This window comes from Achroia grisella, unplaced genomic scaffold, assembly GCF_030625045.1.
Source record: "Achroia grisella isolate CSIRO2021 unplaced genomic scaffold, CSIRO_AGI_Agris_v1 utg821, whole genome shotgun sequence".
NCBI classification, from domain to species: Eukaryota; Metazoa; Arthropoda; class Insecta; order Lepidoptera; family Pyralidae; genus Achroia; species Achroia grisella.
The window spans coordinates 3627854-3649913 of NW_026713035.1; the positions used below are offsets into that span (position 1 = coordinate 3627854).

The 22060-nt window shown below is 33.0% G+C and overlaps 1 protein-coding gene across 1 annotated transcript; it reads left to right on the forward strand.

Annotated features, from left to right (window-relative positions):
* The first annotated feature begins 6589 nt into the window (after positions 1–6589).
* LOC131852070 (trypsin-4-like) lies at positions 6590–20970 on the forward strand. The gene is made up of 6 exons (XM_059202675.1): positions 6590–6650; positions 9170–9329; positions 17535–17725; positions 18753–18844; positions 19689–19851; positions 20837–20970. Exons 1-6 carry the CDS (start codon positions 6590–6592, stop codon positions 20968–20970), a joined length of 801 nt encoding a protein of 266 aa, XP_059058658.1.
* The last annotated feature ends 1090 nt before the right edge of the window (positions 20971–22060 follow it).

The following is a 22060-nucleotide window of genomic DNA, read 5'->3' on the forward strand; positions in this document are numbered from 1 at the left end:
TTACTTCTATTGGTGATAGTGTGATGTTATATAGCCTATATCGATAAATGGCCAGGCAGGAGTTAGCCTTCAGCCGCTCCATAATTCCTTCCGCGGGTTTGAAGTGCAATCTGCACACGTCCCGTATCGTCCGGTGAAGCTGTAAAAACCGGCTGCGACCAATAGCATTACAATATTTAAAAAAAAATATCAGGCGGGCCTTTAGCTAGGCTGTCATTAATGTTTCTTTTAATTCTAAATTTGTGCGCGTTTGGCAGCAATCTAACCTGATGTTAAATGATGCTATGGTCTGAGACACAGTTTCGAATAATGCCCATTCACTCTTGACTTGAAATTCCAATAAAAACCATAAATGGGCTATCCAACAGTAAATATTTTCTTCAATTCGCAACATTAGTTCGTGAGCATTCAACCAAACAAACAAACAAACTCTTCAGCTTTATATTAGTGTAGATTGTACGTCACAGTTACATTTTGTTACAATATATTCAGAGAAAATCATAAATGAGATTACATGTTATTACTATTAGTGCAACTGAAACTCGAACGCATTTTTCAACCTCCTTCAAAAGGAGAGATTTTTTATAAGTCCTTTATGTGTTACCTTTTCAACAATCAAAAGATCCTTTAGAGCAGTGTTTCCCAATCTTTTTAATGCCATGCCCCACCTTAGCCGTTCTAAATTTCTTATGCATTTTATTGCATGGAAATTGTTAATGAAATAGTGAGTAAATTTTAAAAACATACTGAACAACATTAGTAAACATTGCTTTAGAGGTTCTTCTTAAGAGGCCTTCACGGTCTCGGTGGTCTACTGGTTTAACACACTGCTTTACTCCCGATGGTCGCGGATTCAATTCCTCGTACAGTACGAACTATATATATTTATAAAAAAATATCTAAGTATTTATATAAGTTATCTAGTACCCATAACACAAGAACTGCTTAGCTTGGGTCTAAATGGCGCTGTGTGAATTGTTCAGGTATATTTTTTACATGTGTCTAAGAGTGAATTACTTGTTTCTACGTTAACCGATTTTGATAACATTTTTTTACTTCAAAACTTGTACTTCTCGTATATGTATGTAATCTCTCGGTCCCATATATATATATATGTAAATTATTTGAACAAGTCTGATGAACATTTCAATTATGTGTAATTGCTAAATTTCATGATAATTGTTTACGTTTTCATAGCATAACCGTTTTACTTATTATTTCTGACATTTAGCATATAGAATAGACAAAGACAGGCTACATACTGTTAATCCCAGTCAATCATAGTCGTAGGCAGAAGTTAGTAAACAAATACACATAAATGGTCCTGCGCAATAAAAAATATCTACATATCGTAAAAAGATACAAAAGCTTTATTTATTATGGACTCTGCCCACCCAACCTGGAACCCAGGCGCGTCCCTGAATGCCATCGGTTAACTTAAAAAACCAAAGGTTATAATTACAATACGAAATTAAAAGATTCGATAATTTGATAGCATTCTGACCTAGTGAGTAATGACCTATAAGATACAATGATCGTAAGTTCAAAGATGAAAGACATCAAAACTGTACCCCAAATTAAATTTCTGACCAATGTACTGAAGATGGTAAACAACATTGATAATTCTAATGTTCAGAATTGCACATTATTAGAATACGCAAATAAAAACTGCCTGATACTATCAAACATTGTAAGATCAAAATTACCATGTAGCAAGCAAATAAATAAATTATTATTATTATTATTATAAAAAAAGATCGATAAATTTAATTACTATTTTAATTTATTAAAGAAAAATTAACATAAATTAAATTATTAATATCGGTAAAATATTAACGAAATAAATATAGACACTACCCGTTTACTAACTGCAAGAAACCTGCTGAAAAAATATACTACCTGAAATTGGCAGAATATTAATTGGGTTAGTAGATGCAAGATTCTTTGAAATGAATACAAATTCAATTCAAAGAAGAATTTCACCAAGTTCCAACTATTAATGCAGATTCTGAGAATACCAAAACCAGAGTACCATACCGCTTTAGGTTGATATCTACCTCAGAATCATATCCATTTAAATTGATATTTTTTATGCATTTTATAATGAACTTTCACAAAAATAATCTTACAACAGTGTCATGAAGTAACAATGTAAATATTAATAATAATTGTGTTAGATGAGAATTGTGAAATAAAATAACAATAGCAATAAATTATATTATATATCTGTCACAAATAATGGAGCAGGATTGAAGTTTCTTAAATTAAAACCTTTGTTTTCTTTGTGTTGATAACACATTTTATAATGGATAGGTAGCCGATTTTAGTGATTATTTTCCAATTGTAAGAATTTTGTTCCTTATTGAAATATTCTGTTTGACGATTGAAACTCGGTTACTTAAATTTTTTATTTATAAGAGTATCGACAATGTTTTATTTTAAATTTACTAACATTTTTTTTCCTTTTAGAATCTTCACCACTCACCTAAAATATATGTATACTATATAACTTATTATATGTCATAAAAAATAACGAAACATTGTCTCATACTAACAGTATTAGTTAGTAGATTGTTTATCTAAGCGGTAGTGTGCCCTACCTACCATAGACAAGAGAACTCTAACTCGAACAAAACTCGTGATACAACTCATAAATACAGTTGCAATAAGTAAGACAGAAACAATGGTAATTCATAAAGTTAAACAATAAATACTTACATAAAAGAGAAGGCTGCATCGTTATCAACATACGGGTGACACCGTCACCTTGGCACGGTTCCACGGTTCCGATGAATCTTCCACAGACACGATGGTGGCTATCGGAGTTTAAAAAAAAAACAAAAACACAACCAAGGCCAAAATATGTTTGTCTAGACAATAGTAACACTATTTCGCTGGAATTTACCTCATATCTGACCCCTAATTCGATTAATCATATCTGGAAGTTTCCTAAGATAAGTTTAGAGATGTAAATAGGAAGTTGTTATCTTAGTTTTGCCCTTAAAATCAATGTTTGTTTGTTCGTCATTCACATCTCCGTCATTAGGCAAGGTCTAAGAAAAAGGTAATTAAATAAAAAATCTGATATTTGGACAGAGACAACATATTTTACTGATATAATGTCTGATTTAAAAATCAGAATATGTTTTTCAGTACATGTTTCAATGAATAAAATTCAAAACGATAAGAATCCTTTTTATTTACTATTGAAACAAAAGAACTATCACAAAAGGAAATAGGTAGTAATATGAAATTTATTTCCGAATAGTATCTATAATTGCCATATCGTATAAATTTTAACCTTGACTTTGAACTTAATAATATCTATTAAAAATTGAATAATTTCCTCATATTCGTATACATAATTACAGTCTCTTGCTGATATATGTAGGTCTAACAGGAAGTATGCCGAATAAATAGTTTCTACAACATTAAAAAAAGTATATTCAAAGTATATAGGTGTTAAGGTTAGTTGATTAAAGATTATTTCTATCTCTGTTAGCTCATCATCATTTTTCAACCACATAGCATTCCATTATTGAATATAGATCCCTTCATAGACTTGACAAAGAACGGTCAAGTATCTCTGCTATATATTTGAACGTTTTGCTCCACCTTGCTGCTTTCTCGCTTTGTAGTGGTTTTGCCCATAAAAATTGTAGCCCCAAAATCTTTTTTCTACATTACTTTAAAATTATTTTATATAAATGATGTCTCATCATTTTCTTCCCGTGAATCTATACATATAATAAAATTACAGAGGTAGAATGTATGTACATAGAAAAAAAACACAATAACCGAGTCTGAGGAATGGTAGAAGTGAAATTGTAATAATAATATCTGAATGTGCTAACCAGATTTTTATCATATATTTTGTTTCTCTATCTGTTTTTATGGGCTAATCTCCAAAATTGTTGGACCGATTTATATGAAATTTTGCGTGGTAGGTACATGAAATTTTGCTTCTTGCACTTCTAATAATCACGGATAATTAAAGAGTTCCCGTGGGATAGTTAAAAAAGTACAGTAATCTATACTTTTAAGGATGTAGATCAAGTTCACTACAATAAAGAGATTAAAAATGTTAATCGAAGGAATAACAAATACCACGCGGACAGAGTCACGAGCATCAACTAGTTCATAACTTACTGGTAGAATATTGGTACGGACCTCTCAGATTAATGCTAGTCGAATACGCTTATAAATAATGATCATGTTAATTGATGTGTTGCGCATGTAGTAATTTAAAAAAACTTATTACCTGCAGACGTTATAAAATAAGAAAGTAGAATGGCGCCGCGTTAAATTTACTGTGGCAGTCACTATTCCGGTAGGTCAGTTCAACTGCATTATGTTTGTTCCGAAACACAGAAAAATTGCAAAACATTAAGAGCGACATTTTAATCCTTGCGTTATGTAAACTGTTGGGCAACTATATCCAAATTTAACCGAATTAAAATTGTTCCATTCAGATCATCCGGTAACCGAAGAATTACACTTGTCGACATTGTATTATTAGTACATTTGGTATAGATTCACCATAAAGGTCCCATAGCGATTTACATTTGGAATTTGTGTAACTGATCGGTATTCATTTGAGTAATTAAGAAGCATGATTTCAAATAATTATATCCAAATATCAAACAGAAAAAAAGAATTAAGTAGAAGCAGATTAGAATGAAAATTTAAGACTCTTTTACATCCAAAAGAAATCATAAGAGACAGCTGAAACAAAACACAAACGCATCAGTAAAAACGATGGAAATTTCAAAATAAGCCTGGCCAACAGATTTTTAAATAAAATATACTCAATAGATATAACCTCGTCAAATTCTCAGTTTAGTAGAGAAAAGGTGTGCCCTTTTTTAGACTGTCTTTCGTCCTCATAATATTAGTATGGAAATAGATACGGGCCAAGGAGTGAAATGATAATGGTTTGTTATTGTTACGAATATAAAACTATAAAAAGAATGACACAGTTCGGTCACAACATATTATAAACATTTGCTATCACACCTCCCTTTCAATATTTAAATTCGGTAGTCAAATGTCGAATATCTTTGTTCACATTCCACGTTTGGGCGTGTTTCTGTTATATGTATGCTAATCTGTGAACCTAATGACATATCTAACTGCGGCAGCAATTTGCTATAGACGTGAATTCGTGGACACGTGGTAATATAATAATTTTACAATAAATTATGCAGATTTCACACTTCCTACTCTACTCATTGTAAAAAGTGTTATTTCTTCTTAAAAACTTTTTTTTATTTAATTATAATAACAAACAAACTTACGGCCTACTTGATGATAAATGGCAACCGTTTCCTATATACATGAACAATACTACATGTGTAGATGTGACCGTGGTACTTATGAATTTCCATTTCAGAGGATTAAGATGTCCTACCTCCTTACCGTGTATTTTTTTTACACTACCATATGTATATAATAGCATTATCAATATTATGAAAAGTGATATAAAGGAACGGGAACTAATTGTAACATCATTTCTAACAATCTTCTATCAAATTCTCCAATATGTGAACCCTATGTAAACCACCAAGAAAAATTCCTAGTCAGTTATAAGAAAGCTTTCAATTCAGACAATAATTACATTTCAATCAACTTACTCATAATTTTTTCTGCTTTTAATAAGTCTGTTTGCGTTTTGACAGAAGCCTCTCCCAACATTTTTCATTCTTGTCTTGTCCTTGTAATATTTTGTGCCATGTTTTATTTATTATCATATTTGTAAAATCGTAATCCCATCGTCTCAATACTCCTCTTTTACGTTTATCACCTCTTGGGAACATCCCACTATAGTTAGATTAGCCCATTTTAATGGTGGAATGGCACTATGGCGTAAATTACTCTATTGGTTTAGTGACTCAGATAGTTTCATATTGAGATTCATAAAATTTACGTAGGTACACGTAAATTTATTTAGGTACCTCCAGATGCACTTCTGTGTTAAAAAAATGACAATATCATTCACAGTTTAATAATAAACACATTGGTCCTCTATTCTTCAACCACCCCTTTCTCATTATTTCAAGTAAAAAAAATATAACTATATGAATTAAACAATTTACACAACTTACCTATACCGAATATAAGTAAGCAAGTATAACTTAAATTTATATATTTATATGTACTAAAAACATTCACTTTTCACAAAAAAATCCATTTAAATGGTCATGAAATTAATATGGGACTAATATGAGACTAATATAAACTCTAATGTAACCATTACAAAAAGAATGACCTAAATCGGTGCGATATTGTCGAAGATGTTGCATAACACAGCATATAGCCGAAACGAGAACATCCTTGTTTTTGATAAGACACATTCAAGGTCATTACCTAATCCCCCACATCCTCGCACAATCCCCAAATGCCGCTAAGCAGTGGGGTGAGGTGTGGCACTCCTACTACCGTCACTCGCTCCGTAGTCGCGTTGCCGTGAACTTGCCCTGCTCCGCCGTCACCCTGGCCCCGAGGCGTTATCGGAGGCGCCGCCGGCGGCCTATAATAGCTCAGCCGGCGTCTCCTCCTGCCTCCAGAATAGCCTGTACCTTCGCCAGACATGTTTCGCGTTTTGTGCATCCTCGCTCTCGTAGCCGCAGTCCACGCATGCAAGCCCTGCAGTGAGTGTGTTCTGAATTATGTTTGGTTACAGATCTTCGAATGAAGACCTTAATAGTGTACGTGTAGTGATCATTATTTACAATTTAAGTATTTATAAAAAATAAATCTTATTTGTGGTAAGTGATCTACATTTAGTGAAAAGTGTCTTAAACGTCATGACTTAAAGTTGTTAATAGCTTAAATAACACTAATTAGGTAAGTAGGTACACTTAAGAAGTATTCGCGACGAACGAACTTAAATTTTATTCGCGTTTCATTACTAATCATACAAATTTTGGTTATGTCATATAACTATTGCTAATAAATTTCAAGTGCTTTTAGAGAGCTAGAACGCATAACTCTTACAAGACAGTTGCAATAAGTTAGATACTCACAAGTATGTTAAGAGTATAGTTAAAGAAAACATACTCTATATGTCGAATTAATTATTAGTCGAACCAATTAATGGAATCAGAGAAAATGTTACAATGTTATGCTATTAATTTGTAAGAATCGAATCTAGAGCTCAAAACCAAAGTTACGATACACTCGTAGCTCTGGCAGACATTGACAGAAAGGTGGAAATTAGTACAAATAAAAAAGACAGTACATAGTAAAGTTCCCATAGAAATTGTTTATTCAGAATTCAGTATTAAGTAATTTCAGTTTCTATTAAGTTTTACAAAATTAAATGGTTTTTTATGTCTGTATATGAACTATATTTGACATATCAGTCAAAATTAAGTTAATAAGTAATATCAAATTAAGCAGTAAAATCAAGTATTAAAAACTTTCTTAAACCAAGTTTAAAAATAATTTATTATCGTTAGTAATGGATTGCAGGAAAGATTAATAAAGTAAGAATTTTATTTACAGTATCATACACATATAAATCTTTAGTTACACGCGAATATAGGGATATAAAAAGTTAAAATATTATATAGGAAGTTCTTATTAAGGATTTTCTCATTAAATCTATAAATCTTATGTATAAAATCCTCGTATCACGGTATTAGTTACCATACTCCTCCAATACAGCAGTTTCCTGCTTGACCGATTATTATGAAATTTTATATGCATATTCAGAGTAGGTCTGAGAATCGGCTACTATCTATTTTTCATACCCTTAACTGTGTTGTTCGCCCCCAAGATTTATGTTTTATTTTTTGGACAATGTATATTTTTTAATAATGTGGCATTAAAAAATACATACAACCCTAAATTTTCAACCCCTATTTTTATATGACAAAACAACGTTTAGTTTCTTATAATATTAATATTAGATATCTTCCTCAGATTACTCATCTAGAGTTTTCAGTTTGTGTTGTTGCGCACATATTATATTTGCATGTACATAGAGCTATCTTTATCGCATATAGATCGCCAGTTACTCTAGTTCTTTGACAATAAATTACAAAACACTAGTTACATAGATAATATTTTTAAACATACCCACGCACGTAGGAATATTACAGATATGTCTAAACAAATACATATTATAAAGAGGAAAAATTTATATTCTGTTTATAATGTTTCATACATCTTTTTTACGAAATAAGTAAAAAAGTTTCACATTTTTTGTTTTTTCACTCTTAAAATTTTGTTGTCTACATGACACGAATTTAATGCTTCATGATGTTATAATTCAAGATTATTGCACATACTATAAATCTTGAAAAACTGTCAAGTTTTTACGAAAAGTTGATGTTCTAAATATATATATATTAAATGGATATACAAGATATTTTTACATTTGTAAAATAACGTCAGATTAACGAGAGGAAGTTTAAGACATGCTGTGACAAACTCCAGAAATTAAATGAAACATCATTAAATTCTTGTAATAAGACAGTCCAACCTATCCAATTAAAAAAAATTGTCTGTAATTTTAAAATTTTACTAATTACATATGAAAGTATATAGGGTACTTAAATCACAAATTAGTTTTAAACATGTTGCAATCTGTTTGTTTTTCCTAATCTCTGAAAAGGCTGGACCGATTTTGACGGGACAGATACCTAATGTTATAAAGAGTAACTTAACCTACTTTTGTTTTAGAAGTTTTATTTGTTTACTAGCTTTTGCCAGCGGATTCGTCGCGTTAATTTATCCCCTTAGGGATGGAATTTATCAAAATCTTTTCTTAGGGGATGCCTACGTCATAGTAGCTTTATGCATGCAAAGTCTCAGCCCGATCGGTTTAAAATTAACAAACTTTCATCCCCTATTTTATTCCCTTGGGGGTAGAAATAATCAAAATCCTTTCATAGCGGATGCCTACGTCATAACATAACATCTACCTGCATGCCAAATTTCAGCCCGATCCGTCCAGTGGTTTGGGCTGTGCATTGATAGATCACTATGTCAGTCACCTTTAAGCTATATATATATAGATTTTAAAAAAAAGATCAAAACAAAGAGTCGGATACGTTTACATGATAGCCCTGGCATTTCAGGTGTCCATAGGCTATGGTAACTATATGGTTATCTGCCACCATTGCAATATAAATAAATAAGGTCTTGTGTTTCTGATGAACAGCATGTGGAGTGGCACGAGGTGGCAGAGTAGTCGGTGGGGTGGCAGTTTCCCCTGGCGAATTCCCCTGGCTGGCGGCCCTCCAGAGAGATGGCAAAGTAATCTGTGGGGCTACAGTTGTTGCGAGGGACCACTTAATCACCGCTACACATTGTATTTATGGGTAAGGTTTTTTTTATGAATTTAATATACCAAACAACCTAGGTCTACCCTAATGTTTTTTCTCTTTTTCTTTCTTTCATTTTTATGGAAAATAAATAAAGAAAAAAAATTTAGTGCTCTTATTTACATTAAAAACAAAGATATTGGGTGTACAGGTTTGTTTGAAACATCGTCTATATTTAATAAAATTACAGGATAATAGTCATGACACTTTAGTTCTCTGGAATGGCAACGCATGAGTGATATCACGGGTGTCACATGATAACGTGATATCCGTAGTGCTGCTCATGTTTATAAGCATATTTGTTATGCTATTCGATGAAAATTGGAGCAGGTACTATTTGTAATGAGAGCATAATATTGTAGAAGTATTATGTGTAGTAAAACTACATATATAATGGATATTAAGCGATCGGGCAATTTTAATCAAATAATAGAATAATAATATCTCTAGACAATGCACACAGCGCCATCTAGCCCTAAGCTACGCCGAGCTTATGTTATGGGTACTAGACAAATCGTATTTATGACTCTGACTAATATATTTCCTTTTGTAAAAACAACCCGTTCATAAATCATAAACAATCATACTTATGGATACTAACGTTGGCACGGAAATTTACCTGCGACCATTGTAAGTAAAGCAGTACGCTAAACCACTAGACCACCGAGACTATCAATGATTTTGGAGGCGGTACCTTAGTTTTTTAGTTAAATGTGTAAATAATATTATAGTTAAATAATATTTTTAGACAAAGTTAACTTTAAGATGTGTCATAATAAAAAAGAAAAGAACTTTTGCCCTATTTAATTGTTATATCAACTACAAATTAATGTACCCATTAGCGTTGCCAGACGTCCCGTATTTCCCGGGACGTCCTGTATATTAGGCTTAGTGTAAAATGTCCCGGCGCGGCGACCCTGACTCTGTCCCGTATTCGAATCGTGGTCAGTTTTTTTATTATCAAACCGATCGATCTACACTAGACAATTTGTCCCGAGTAAAAAACTAAATTCCCGTATTTTTTGCTATTTAAGCGTTTGCCCCTTATAGGCTGAAAAAATCTGGCAACTCTAGTACCCATACAGTTAGCAATAAAGATATATTCCATTCTATTCTATTAATAACATTCAATTTGCCGTCATGTAGGTACTTATTATATGTTATGTTATATGTTTTTCGGACGGTAAACAAAGCCATCCGATATACCTGTTTTAAAATTAAAAAATATTGCATATGAAAGTTTAAATTACCTCCAAAACTAACGCCAACACAAATATTAATTACGTAACCACAGACACATATACGAAACAAGAAGTATATTATGACACTCTAGGATATTTACTTTCTATATAGAAATAATAGGAATCAATGCCATACAATTAGATAACGAACTTCTGAGGCCTAGAAACACATAGTTATCCGTCACATCCTCATATTAATATCACCATACGAACCTCATTGAAGCTCGGGGCAAATGACGATGCCGAAATTCAACAACCACTTTCAAAGAATTGAACCCGGGACTAGGGGCCGTCGTTTGCCCCTAGTGCCGTCATTTGTCGAATTGAGAAACAATTTTAACCTAAGCAGATACTATATATATGTATACTTAATATTTGTATGTTTACGCATGTATATAGTGTATATTTATGTGTTGTATATCTTGTTAAAGAATAGTTTAAATCAAGCGTCATATAAAATATGTCAGAGGACTAGGTTACGTAAAAAAATAAACGGCCTCGGTGGTTTAGCGGTTTAACAAGCCGCTTTACTTCCGATGCTCGCGGGTTCGATTCCTCGCACGGTGCAAGCATTTATATTCATGAGTATGATTGTTTGTATCGGACTGGGTGATTTTTATGTATGTTATGTTTGTATTTACAAAAAATATATCTAAGTATTTAACAGATGTCTAGTAACTATAACACAAGTTCTACTTACCGTGGGATTTTTTTTTGTGGGTGTTAATGGAAAGGAATACCCGCCTACGCTAACGGTTTACGCTAGCGGGGCACCAGTGGAGGATGATAAGATGAACATGAAGTCAGATCAGTTAGCCCAAAGTGACAAATTCACCGGGAATTTATCACGACGGTTTCCAGGGGGAACCGCGTGGAGGTCGACCTGACATGTTACATTGCTAGCAATGGGATCATTAGTCCACATTACTAACAATTCCCTCCCCCCGCTTACCGTGGGTTTAGATGCTTCTGTGTTAATTATCCAGGGTTTTTTATTATTTATAATTATAGTTACGCAAACTACCATAATGAGAAGGTGATGGTGAAATTAAATTAAAGTATAGGCCAAAACCTAAACATAATTTCTTGAAAGACCGCGTGGGGGTCGACGTGACTATTTCTACCTAACATCCCCCGGACGTGATTCGTTGTACAATGACAGATAAACTGGGTCTATGTAATTGTTATCTAACCTTGGTAACCTCACGTGTTGACATTGATGCCTACACCTCATAAGGTCAAAGTCATATAAACAGAAACCATAACTAACACCATTGTGTAGATAAGACGAAATTATACCTAGTAGTTAGTCCCTTATTTTGTCTGTCATTGTGTCTACTGTACTATCTCCTACACGACATATTAGTACAATATTTATACTTTACTAGTGACGTGTCCCGGCTTCACACGGATGCATTATATATATTTGGATTTCTCTGCTTGTACTATACATGCATGTATAATATATATAAACCTTCCTCTTAAATTACTCTTTCTATTGCTGAAAACTACTAGATATATACGAACAGACAGCGGAGGTGACTTTGTTTTACAATATATAAAGATTCTGTACTAGATAAGTCGGCGGTTTTGTACCTGTATAACTTTTTTTATTCTAAATTGATTGAAATAAAACGCTTAGTGATAACCATTCTCAAATCGGTTTAGCCGTTTCTGGACTTAGAACCAATATTTTTTTAGGTATGTATTGTAGTCAATCTAATAATGTAAAAGGAACAATTATATTATATATATATATATACATATATACCTACATACTGTGCTCCAGAATAGGTATAATGTAACCTGTTTCCTTCTTCCAACCATTTGCTAAATATTTTCCAAATTTCATGATGAGAAATTAAGGCGGAATAACATAACAAACAAACAAACCTCTCTTTGCTTTGTCGTCGGTAGTATTAGTTAGAAAAAAAGAGAAGGACATCTGTTTATATTTTATTCTCTAATTCACGAGTCCTGAATGTGTGAATGAAAATTTGTCGTTTGATTTTATAACAGTCTGTATGTTTAGAAAGATCGCACACACAAAATATTGATTAAATATTTGATCGCTCCACATTTTACAAGGGGCGGTAGGAAATTTGTAATATACACAATGTAAACAAAGCCACGTCGGCTTAATGATATTTTAATATTTGCACACTTGCCAAATATCTAGGCACTAATAATTAGAGACGGACTGTCGCTTCGTACATCAGATAAGCAAACAGCGTATTATTTGTGGAACTATGTGGGTGAGGTGCGAACATTATACTTAAAGTGAAAGCTAATCATTATTTATCCTCTAAAGGTGTTATTAGATATACATATGTATATAACTATGTTGTACCGTCATAACTGCATACCATTTAGGATATGTTACACCTTTACAATTCTTTCTAAATTACAATAAAATAATTTACATAAATAGGGGGACAGACATTTTGAGTACTAGGCACTATAATAATAATAGTAATAATTGTATTTTAAAATATGTTATTGCTGGGAATGTAATGGTTTCCAGGGGGATATTAGTCACGTTGGGCTTGACCAACTGGGATCAACTGACTTAATTCATGCTAATCTTATCATCCTCCACTAAATATATCCTATAAAAGATTATATTTTAGTAAAATAGTACTTAATTTACTTTAGTAGTATAATAAGTACTTAAGAAAACACCTAGACCGATATTATTGAATACAAATGTTTTTGTGGTACAGGGAATTGAACCCGCAACCATCGGATAAGGCGGTGTGCTAAACCGCTTGGTCTAGCGAGGACGTCAAATAAAGTTGTTGTGTTCAAAGATAAAAGCAATATATGTATATATCTATTAATATTAAGTAATGTAAAATTATATTTAAGGTGATATTAATTATTGTTTGTTACAACACAGATAATTCATTTATCAGAATACTGCACACTATTTGCCGCGAAAATATCTGTCATAAACTGACCTACATTTTCGCGGCATTTCGCACTGTCTTTTTAAATTTTTATTTAATATATTTTACGGCTTTGGATAGATGACATTTTGAGCCCAACTGTAACAAGTACACTAAACTCGAAGTTTTGTAATACCAATTACAAAAACCTGAAGGTGTTATCTGCCTATTCAGAGAAACGAATTCTGTGCTAATGTCATGCATGGCTTTAAAAATCAGAAATATCCAAACGTGAGGTTGCAGTAAAGACGTCATAAAACGAGGTGAAATGAAATTATTTCTCAATCTCATTGTCAGTACCTATGCCCTTTGGGGTTGTGACCCAAATTTTTCATATTCGACCTTTTCGACACACTTTCGAGTTATGCAATGCGCATCTGCTCATTGGGAATGCAGATATTGCATATATGTGCATAGACCCTACAAATTAAACTAAAATGAGGCAACGACTTCAATAAGCTATAAGATGGCCTCGATTTGTCGTATGTACTGAATAGAAATTATTTAATTACCACCGATCTCAATACTCTACTATTCATATTAAATATTCAATATGTTAAAATAGAGCATAAATAAATGTGAGCGAGGCTATCACAACGCTATCTAGTCCCAACCAAAGTAACTACTACTACTAGTAGTATAATAATACTACTACATATGTTATCTGTGAATTGTACTACCTTACTTGATAACAGATAAATTCATTTTACTTAAATTGTGTCTTAAATATATATCTTTCCAATAACATATACATAGAGAAATCGCAAACCAATACTAATAAAGATATATAATAAATTTAAATGTTTGCATCGTACGGCGATCGAACCTACAATTATGTCCTGATATACGCGCAAGGTCATTATGATATGTTTGTGACGTAATAAATTAAATTGATGCAAACCGGTGGGGGCGTGGTCCACCGCCTGCGAATGGCAATCAATCGTCGACCCAAAAACTAACAACGAAAAAAGCTGAACAAACATATCGTCAGATGATTCCTTCCGTAATGCAACTGAACACAAACTCGGGGCGAATAATGAGGCAAGAAAAAATAAGAAATGAGGGTATAAATACTTGTACCTAATATTTCAAGAGGCACTAAAACGTCATAAAGTTAGAAGAATATAAAATATCTGCAAATATGCTAACCGTAATTCGTGGAAATTCGTTATTGATATTCCTAGACAAATATGTCTTATAATCTCATCCAGACGCAAATTTAATCACTTCTTTCTATACTAAGGTTGCTTAGAAGAGATCGCTATTTTGGCGAAAAAGCCGCTAATAGTCTTGCTAATAATAAAAAAATATTTTTATCTTCCTGTTTTTCTGTGAGAGAAGCAAATATGAGTTATTTATTAACTTATAGAACGTAATTAGCTATTGGATGATGTGCTTACATATCTTCGTATTGCTTTTCTGTTTATTATTACGAACTCATGTAACGCTGCTGGCCGCAAATGGTCAACTTTTGTAACCATGGGTATGATTGTTTGTATTAGTCATTTAATATATTATACATATTAAAAAAATGTAATTTGGTATTTCACTCAGATATTTAGTTCATGAAACAAGTCTTCCGCACCCTGCGCAGGGCGGTCGAGGTAGGGCATGTCGAGCCTCGACCCCCTTTGCCCTGGGATCGACTCAGGGGGCAAGAATGATTAGACATTTAGTTCATACAAACCAATGGTTTGGGAACTAACAAACTCTGCTTAGTTTGGGACTAGATGGCGCTTTATGCATTGGTCCAGAGTCCAGCGTCATTTTTATTAATCTACAAATGTTTAAATAAAGCAAAATCTTTTCTAACTACCCAATTACTTTCAACTTTACAGACTAAACTATTGTGATATTTATAGAAGCATAAAAAATATGAACTACAATATTTGCATGATCGAAAGCACTCAACAACTTATGATTGGTGATTATTAAACTTAGTTGAAGACCGTTAATCATATATTTAGTTACATTGTATTAGGTACACGAACTTGTCGACCTGACTTATTGAACCGGAGTATTGTTCTTGAAGCAATCCAACAAGTGTGTCAGTGGTCCATACGAGTCTTCAATTTCGTATCACTTACCCATCACTATTGCTAACGAACTATTGACCCCAAACCTCAAAAATTCGCGAGTCTCTCTACCTAAATAATCAATGCATAATACTAAAATAACTATGTAATTGAGGTTCCATTAGAATGGTGCATATTTATAGAATTTTAATTGACACAGTAAGTTTTTTAGTCTGCCATATTTGAACTCACGACCTTGATCAGTAAAAGTCCAGGGTAATAAGCCACTAGGTCACTATGTTCTCCTGTATATACATTCTTATCAGATGATATATGATATTTGAGCCCGTCATGGCCTAATGGCTTACTCCTCAGAGAACAAACACAATGGATAAGAAAAAACAGAACGGTCCTCGAAAAAGTTTGAATTAGGTCGACATTGGGTGAGAAAGTATGCCAATTTATATTTCTGACTGACATTCTAATAATAAAATATAATCCAAGATACACCCAGTAAAATGTGGGCAGCCCCGGGGGAACACGGGCGACAAGTTCTGGGAGCGCCAACTTAGCAGAAGAATACACAATCATCTTAACACACCTCTGATAACTTGACCACTGCGACGTCAAGCAAATTATTTTTCGCAGAGCACATACAATCTATTCGTATTTGTGGTCAGCTCCACCAACAAGACCGTGGCTCTTAAATTATGGATGAACAAATGGTTTATTCATATAAAACAATATAAATTAACAGCAATACTATTTCGACATATTATATGTTAATATATATATTGTAAAAATATTAGGCGGGAGTTAGGGAGGGCGGTATTTTACAGTTTTGGTTCCGTCTCGAAAAAAAAAGAATATTAAGGGCTGAATGTGGGCATGACCATGATTAAGTACATCACAACGTCGAAGAAGTCACTCTGAAGCTTTTTTATGAGTACAGAGAGAGAATACAACAAAGAGAGATACAATCTTTACGTAGTATAAACAAAATCCCGCCAAAGTTTGTTCGGTTATATCTTTTAAATAACGCAACGGATTTTAATGCAGTTTTCAGCAATAAATAGAGTGATTCAAGAGGAAAGTTCATATATAAATTACATACGTGTTATATTATAGAACGAGTCGAGAAATTCAAATATTTGTAATGCATCCGTGGTAAGCCGGGATGGGTCGCTACTATGTTATAATTTCTACTTCAAAGACCATCTCATTTACCGGCCTGCACCTTGGCCTAAATAAAAACGTATACATTCTAGATTCTAGATGTATGTATTCTCATTTAAATTACAATAACCTTTTCAAGTTGTATCGATTTAAAATTCATATCGTGGCGAATGAAACAATCGCATAATCGCGCGGCACGTAGCAGTGACGCGGGAACAAATGTAACAGAAGCGCATCTAACCAGTATGATCTTGACACATTCTAAATGACCTCTTGATTTGCATACCGCCACAATATGTTACTTTGTTGTTAATCTGTGACACTGCATGTTTTGTTTTCAATTATCTAATTATTCAATACGCATCGTCGGCAACAAGGGCGAGGTCAAAATAAGTAACAAAACATTGAATAACAATAATATTTACTGTGTAAGGTCATTAAGATGCTTTTATCAATGATGTAGCTAGCTCCAATAGATGCGGATTCGATTCTCGCGGTATTCAAATTAATTATATTTTTTTATAGAATTGTTTACCCAAGTACATAACAATGTTGTATTTTTGAACGTGAATATACTTTAAATATCAGCCCATATAGAAAATTTCTTCAACCAGATTAGTTTGAAGAAATTCTCTGACTATTCAGCATGAATTTAGCCTTCTGTACTTGGCTATATATATACTAAGTGGCAAGTTCAGGGTATTTATCGTTGTTGCATCTGTTTTGGTATGAAACCTGTAGTTGAGAGGTCGATTGGGACTATTATTACTATTTGTAAGTGCCAGAATCGGGTTATTTTATTATTATTATTATTATTTACAGAGTGGAAGCCACTCGTCTCACGGTGTTGGTCGGCGAGTACGACGTGAACAATACGCGCTCAGATGGCATCCAGGTGTCCCACGTGACCCAGCATCCGGACTTCAATCGGTACACATACGACAACGATATAGCAGTGCTGCGACTGGCTGAACCGCTGCCTGACAACTTGTACAGACCTGCTTGTCTACCTGGTGAGTGAATCTTGAATTGTGTATACTAATATTATAAATACATAGATGTGCTAACGTACTGGCCACATACTTTTATAATTCATATACTAGCTGTGCCAGCGATTACGCCCTCATGAAATTTATTGCCTATATATAAGTTTCATCAAAATCCGTTCCGTAGTTTTTGCGTGAAAGAGACAAACATCCATCCATACTCACAAACTTTGGCATTTATAATATTAACCAGGAGTGCCCGCAGTTTCACTCGCGTTAAATTTTAATATATAAATTTGAATAAAAAATATAGACTATGTGTTATTCTGATGCATAAGCTACTACTATAAAGTTTCATCAAAATCCATTAAGTAGTTCTTGCGTGAAAGAGTAACAAACATCCATACCTACTCACAAATTTTCGCGTTTATAATATTATATTAAGAAACAAAGGAACTACCTTCCTCGTACACTTGATAATGAAGTACTACCTGCTGAGGTTTTCCCTAGTTTTCAAGAAAAGTTCTTAAGAAGTTTCTTAAGAATCGGCAACGCGTAATAATATTAAAAATACGAAGGTGTATCTGTCTATTTATCAACCTTTCAAGATTAAACGAATGTTAATGAAAATAGACATAGGCTTCAGATTTATTATGTAACGTCACAATTTTACATCTATAAATCATAAAACTAACAAAAAAGTGCTTCTTAACAATTTAGTTTTATTTCCTTTTAAAATGTAAATCATTAAAGTAAAGTAAGTACATTTTGAAATGTGACGTCACTGAATGTATGATACCCTCCCTTAGCATACTTCGTCGATCTTCTCCCCGTCCCTATATATTGGACATCCCTAAAGAGCAAGAAATAGATATCCACCTGAACGACCAACCGTCGCCTATGGATAAACTGAAAAAAATATACCATATGACCGCATTACTAAACACACATATCATCATACATAATCACTCCAAATCTGTATAAAGGTATAAATGACACTGAACTTGAATACAAGTTCAGTGTCATTTATATGTTTTTCATTAATTGTTTCTAGATGATGACGATACACTTGAAGGCGAAGATGCTGTTGTATCAGGATGGGGAAGCACTGTCGAAAAGGGACCCGCATCAAATATACCAAATAAAGTAAGTGTTGTTTTTATATGTATTTTGAATATCGTACAAGCTGAATGTTGACCCACCTGATGATGGTACCTGTCATGTGTTGCCATTCGAGAGGATTATGGTATTATAGTTTGTAGTGTATGATTTTACTATATATACTTAATATGCCAAGACTATTTACCCAGTTAGGGTACAGAGAGATTCATTACCATCTTGTTTACGAGTAGTAGTTAAAATAAAAAAACAGAATTTTAGTGAAAATTGGCTTTAAAATAGGTTATCTTACGAGCTAGTAAATAGCCATTAAATTATTTTAAAATTACACTGCATGTTTTTAAAAATAGAATGTCGATCATACTATAGTTATGCGATATTCTTTTGCTTTTTTATCAAAATTAGACTTAACACCTTCTTTTTGTACATTCCACGGCGTCACCAATAAAGGTATCAAGTGTACAACATCCAAATATTCTATCTTTTATCTCTAAAAAAGCAGATATAGTCGCGAGTAACAGCTATTAAACTATACCAGTGGTCGCCTAATAGTCGACCATTCAGATCATAATTATCTTAAAATATAAATTTCAACAATGAATTAATTTCAATTCATAATTTTAAGGGTTCTATTGTCAAAGACTATCTATCTTCTATGTGTGTGTGTGTGTCTCAAATACATGACAGTATGTGTTTCTATACTACTATTATTTTGAAGTATTTTCTAAGCAATATCTATAAAAATATAAGTATTCTGCAGTATGCGAAATTTCAGACTCCTCCATTCGCGCACTTTGCGTAAAAAGGCTTACAAAGTTTTTGTTTTGTGTATTATATAATAATATTGATAAATAAAACTTGCATTTTACAGGCGAAGGTACAAATTTGGACCCAAGATGACTGTAGTGGGGCTGGTTATGGCCGCAGGAAAGTGACTCCCCGCATGCTGTGCGCTAACGCCCCAGACCGTGACGCTTGTACTGGTGACTCTGGTGGTCCCTTACTAGTTCCTCAGCCACACTTCACTATTGTAGGCAAGTTACTTCCTAATATATTAATTTTAACTAGATATCATTCTTATTTTATGTTACTGGAATGGCTTAAAAGCTGACGACCACCCTTATGGTAAGTGGTAGCAGTCGCTTATATGTAAGGGAAGCTATTATTTGTAATCGAAGCTAGTCATCTGCTAGCGATGTACCCTAACAGGTCATCCTCCATGCAGTTCCATCTTGTGCAGTATTTGATAAAAATCACAAAACAAAACCACTAGCAATTAGTTGCAGTATATACATTGATATGACAAAACATTGTGGAATTCTATAATCAATATTAATTTCGACATAAACATTCCTACTTACAATACTTGTATCAGTCTACTGTAGGTAGTGGCCATATTACATACACTATGAACATGACATGAAACTATACTAGACTAGCTAAATAATAATAATCATAGAAATAGCAATAATCATTATTCAAATAAACTAAATATAAGCACTTTAAAATAATACTTTTTTTTTAATTCTACCACTAATTCGGAAAGCAAACTCATCACAGGAGAACACAAAAAAACTTGCGTGTTGCTCTTTTAATAAATGCTGTTCAGAATTACATTTTTAGGAATTTTGCGTGAATACAAACTGCTAAATAGCGAAATATTTATAATATTTGCAAAATTATCACATACCAAATTCACATACATTTTAAAGAATATTGTGTGAAGTATTTGAGTAGAAAATATTTTAAAAAATTACTAATTGTCCCGGCAAACTTTATTTTGCCATATAAATAAATATTGCTATTAAAAGGTAGAAATTTTTACCTATCTAAAAAAATTAAAAAAAAATTGACGACCCACTCTTAACACTTAGGGGTATAAAAATTATTACAATTTCATCAAAATCGGTCAAGCCGTTTCGGAGGAGTATAAACACGAAAGCTGTGACACAAGAATTATATATTAGATTAGAGACGGATGTCGCGTCTGCATCTAGCATTCAATAGGTTTTTTTATAGGTGTTGTGTCATGGGGTCGAGGCTGCGCAAGACAAGGTTATCCGGGAGTTTACGCGCGTGTGGACCGTTTTCTGCCGTGGCTTCGAGCAGCACTCCGGCACGCGTGCATGTGCACTCCGCCTTCTATATTTTAACCATAGATTTCTCTTTCTTCCTCTTTCCCATCTCTTTCCCTTTCTTCCTAGCTATGTATCCCACATTATGATGGCATCAGCTTTCCTTGTTTTTCTCTGTCACATTTCCCTCTCCCAGACATCGTCTTCAGAAACCTCGCACTCCATCATGTCTCCAGCAATTACAACTTCCCATTCCTTTTTAAACATAGATAACTCATATAGATAATAATAACCTAAGAGAATTCACACAGGATCACTAGTCCTAAACAAAAATGGTTATCGAACATTGATAGAATTATTCAATTTTAGATACATAAATATTATGTAGTTACATATAAAAACACCGAGACAGATACAAGTATATTAAAGTACCAATAATAATATGGACTAATCTTTACAATTGTTATACTGTATATATAGGTACCCTAATTTTGTCGAAAGGGTTTTATGCATGTAAGCTAGATACAACATCGCCGAATAGATCATATTTAGAACTGAAATAGACTTTGTTATAGATGCTTATTCAACAGTATTAAGTGTATTAACATAAAACGTTACTGTGTACATTACTATTTATTTTATGTAGTAAATTGTATGTATAGAATAAGGTATAGAAATAAAAAAACTGGATCTTATTTATTCTTACGGTTTAGACTAAAGAACCGTTGTATAATGCTTTCCAAAAAAGTTACTAAAGTAAATATAATCAAGGCTGTGAATTTGTATAAATTAGAATAGTAGATAAAGTAGTTTGTACAATATATGTAGGTAAAATAAAATACGACACGGTATAACGGAAAGACAGAAAATAATAATGGCCCGTGACAAAACCACAGATTCTTTTGGAACATATTCCTCTGTTTGGGTCCTCGGGGACTATAAATTAACTAACTTTTCCCCTAATATAGCTCAAAATTTGAAAATGTTATATATATAATACATATTATATATTTGGTAATGTTTTTTTTTGTAATAACTTTGTTTTATATTCATTATAAAGATTATTTTCACATTTCGACTGATACACAGAAGAAGGATTTTTTTTTATTTTATTATTATTACTGGGCTTATTACCGTTAAAGCCATTTCGTTATGACTGTACCGTATG

Excerpts from the sequence above, each read along its gene's own strand:
- LOC131852070 (XM_059202675.1), top strand. The coding sequence starts at position 6,590 with ATGTTTCGCGTTTTGTGCATCCTCGCTCTCGTAGCCGCAGTCCACGCA. Across the intron at positions 9,330-17,534 it reads GCTACACATTGTATTTATGG|AGTGGAAGCCACTCGTCTCA; the intron begins GTAAGGTTTTTT and ends TATTATTTACAG. Across the intron at positions 19,852-20,836 it reads GCCACACTTCACTATTGTAG|GTGTTGTGTCATGGGGTCGA; the intron begins GCAAGTTACTTC and ends GTTTTTTTATAG.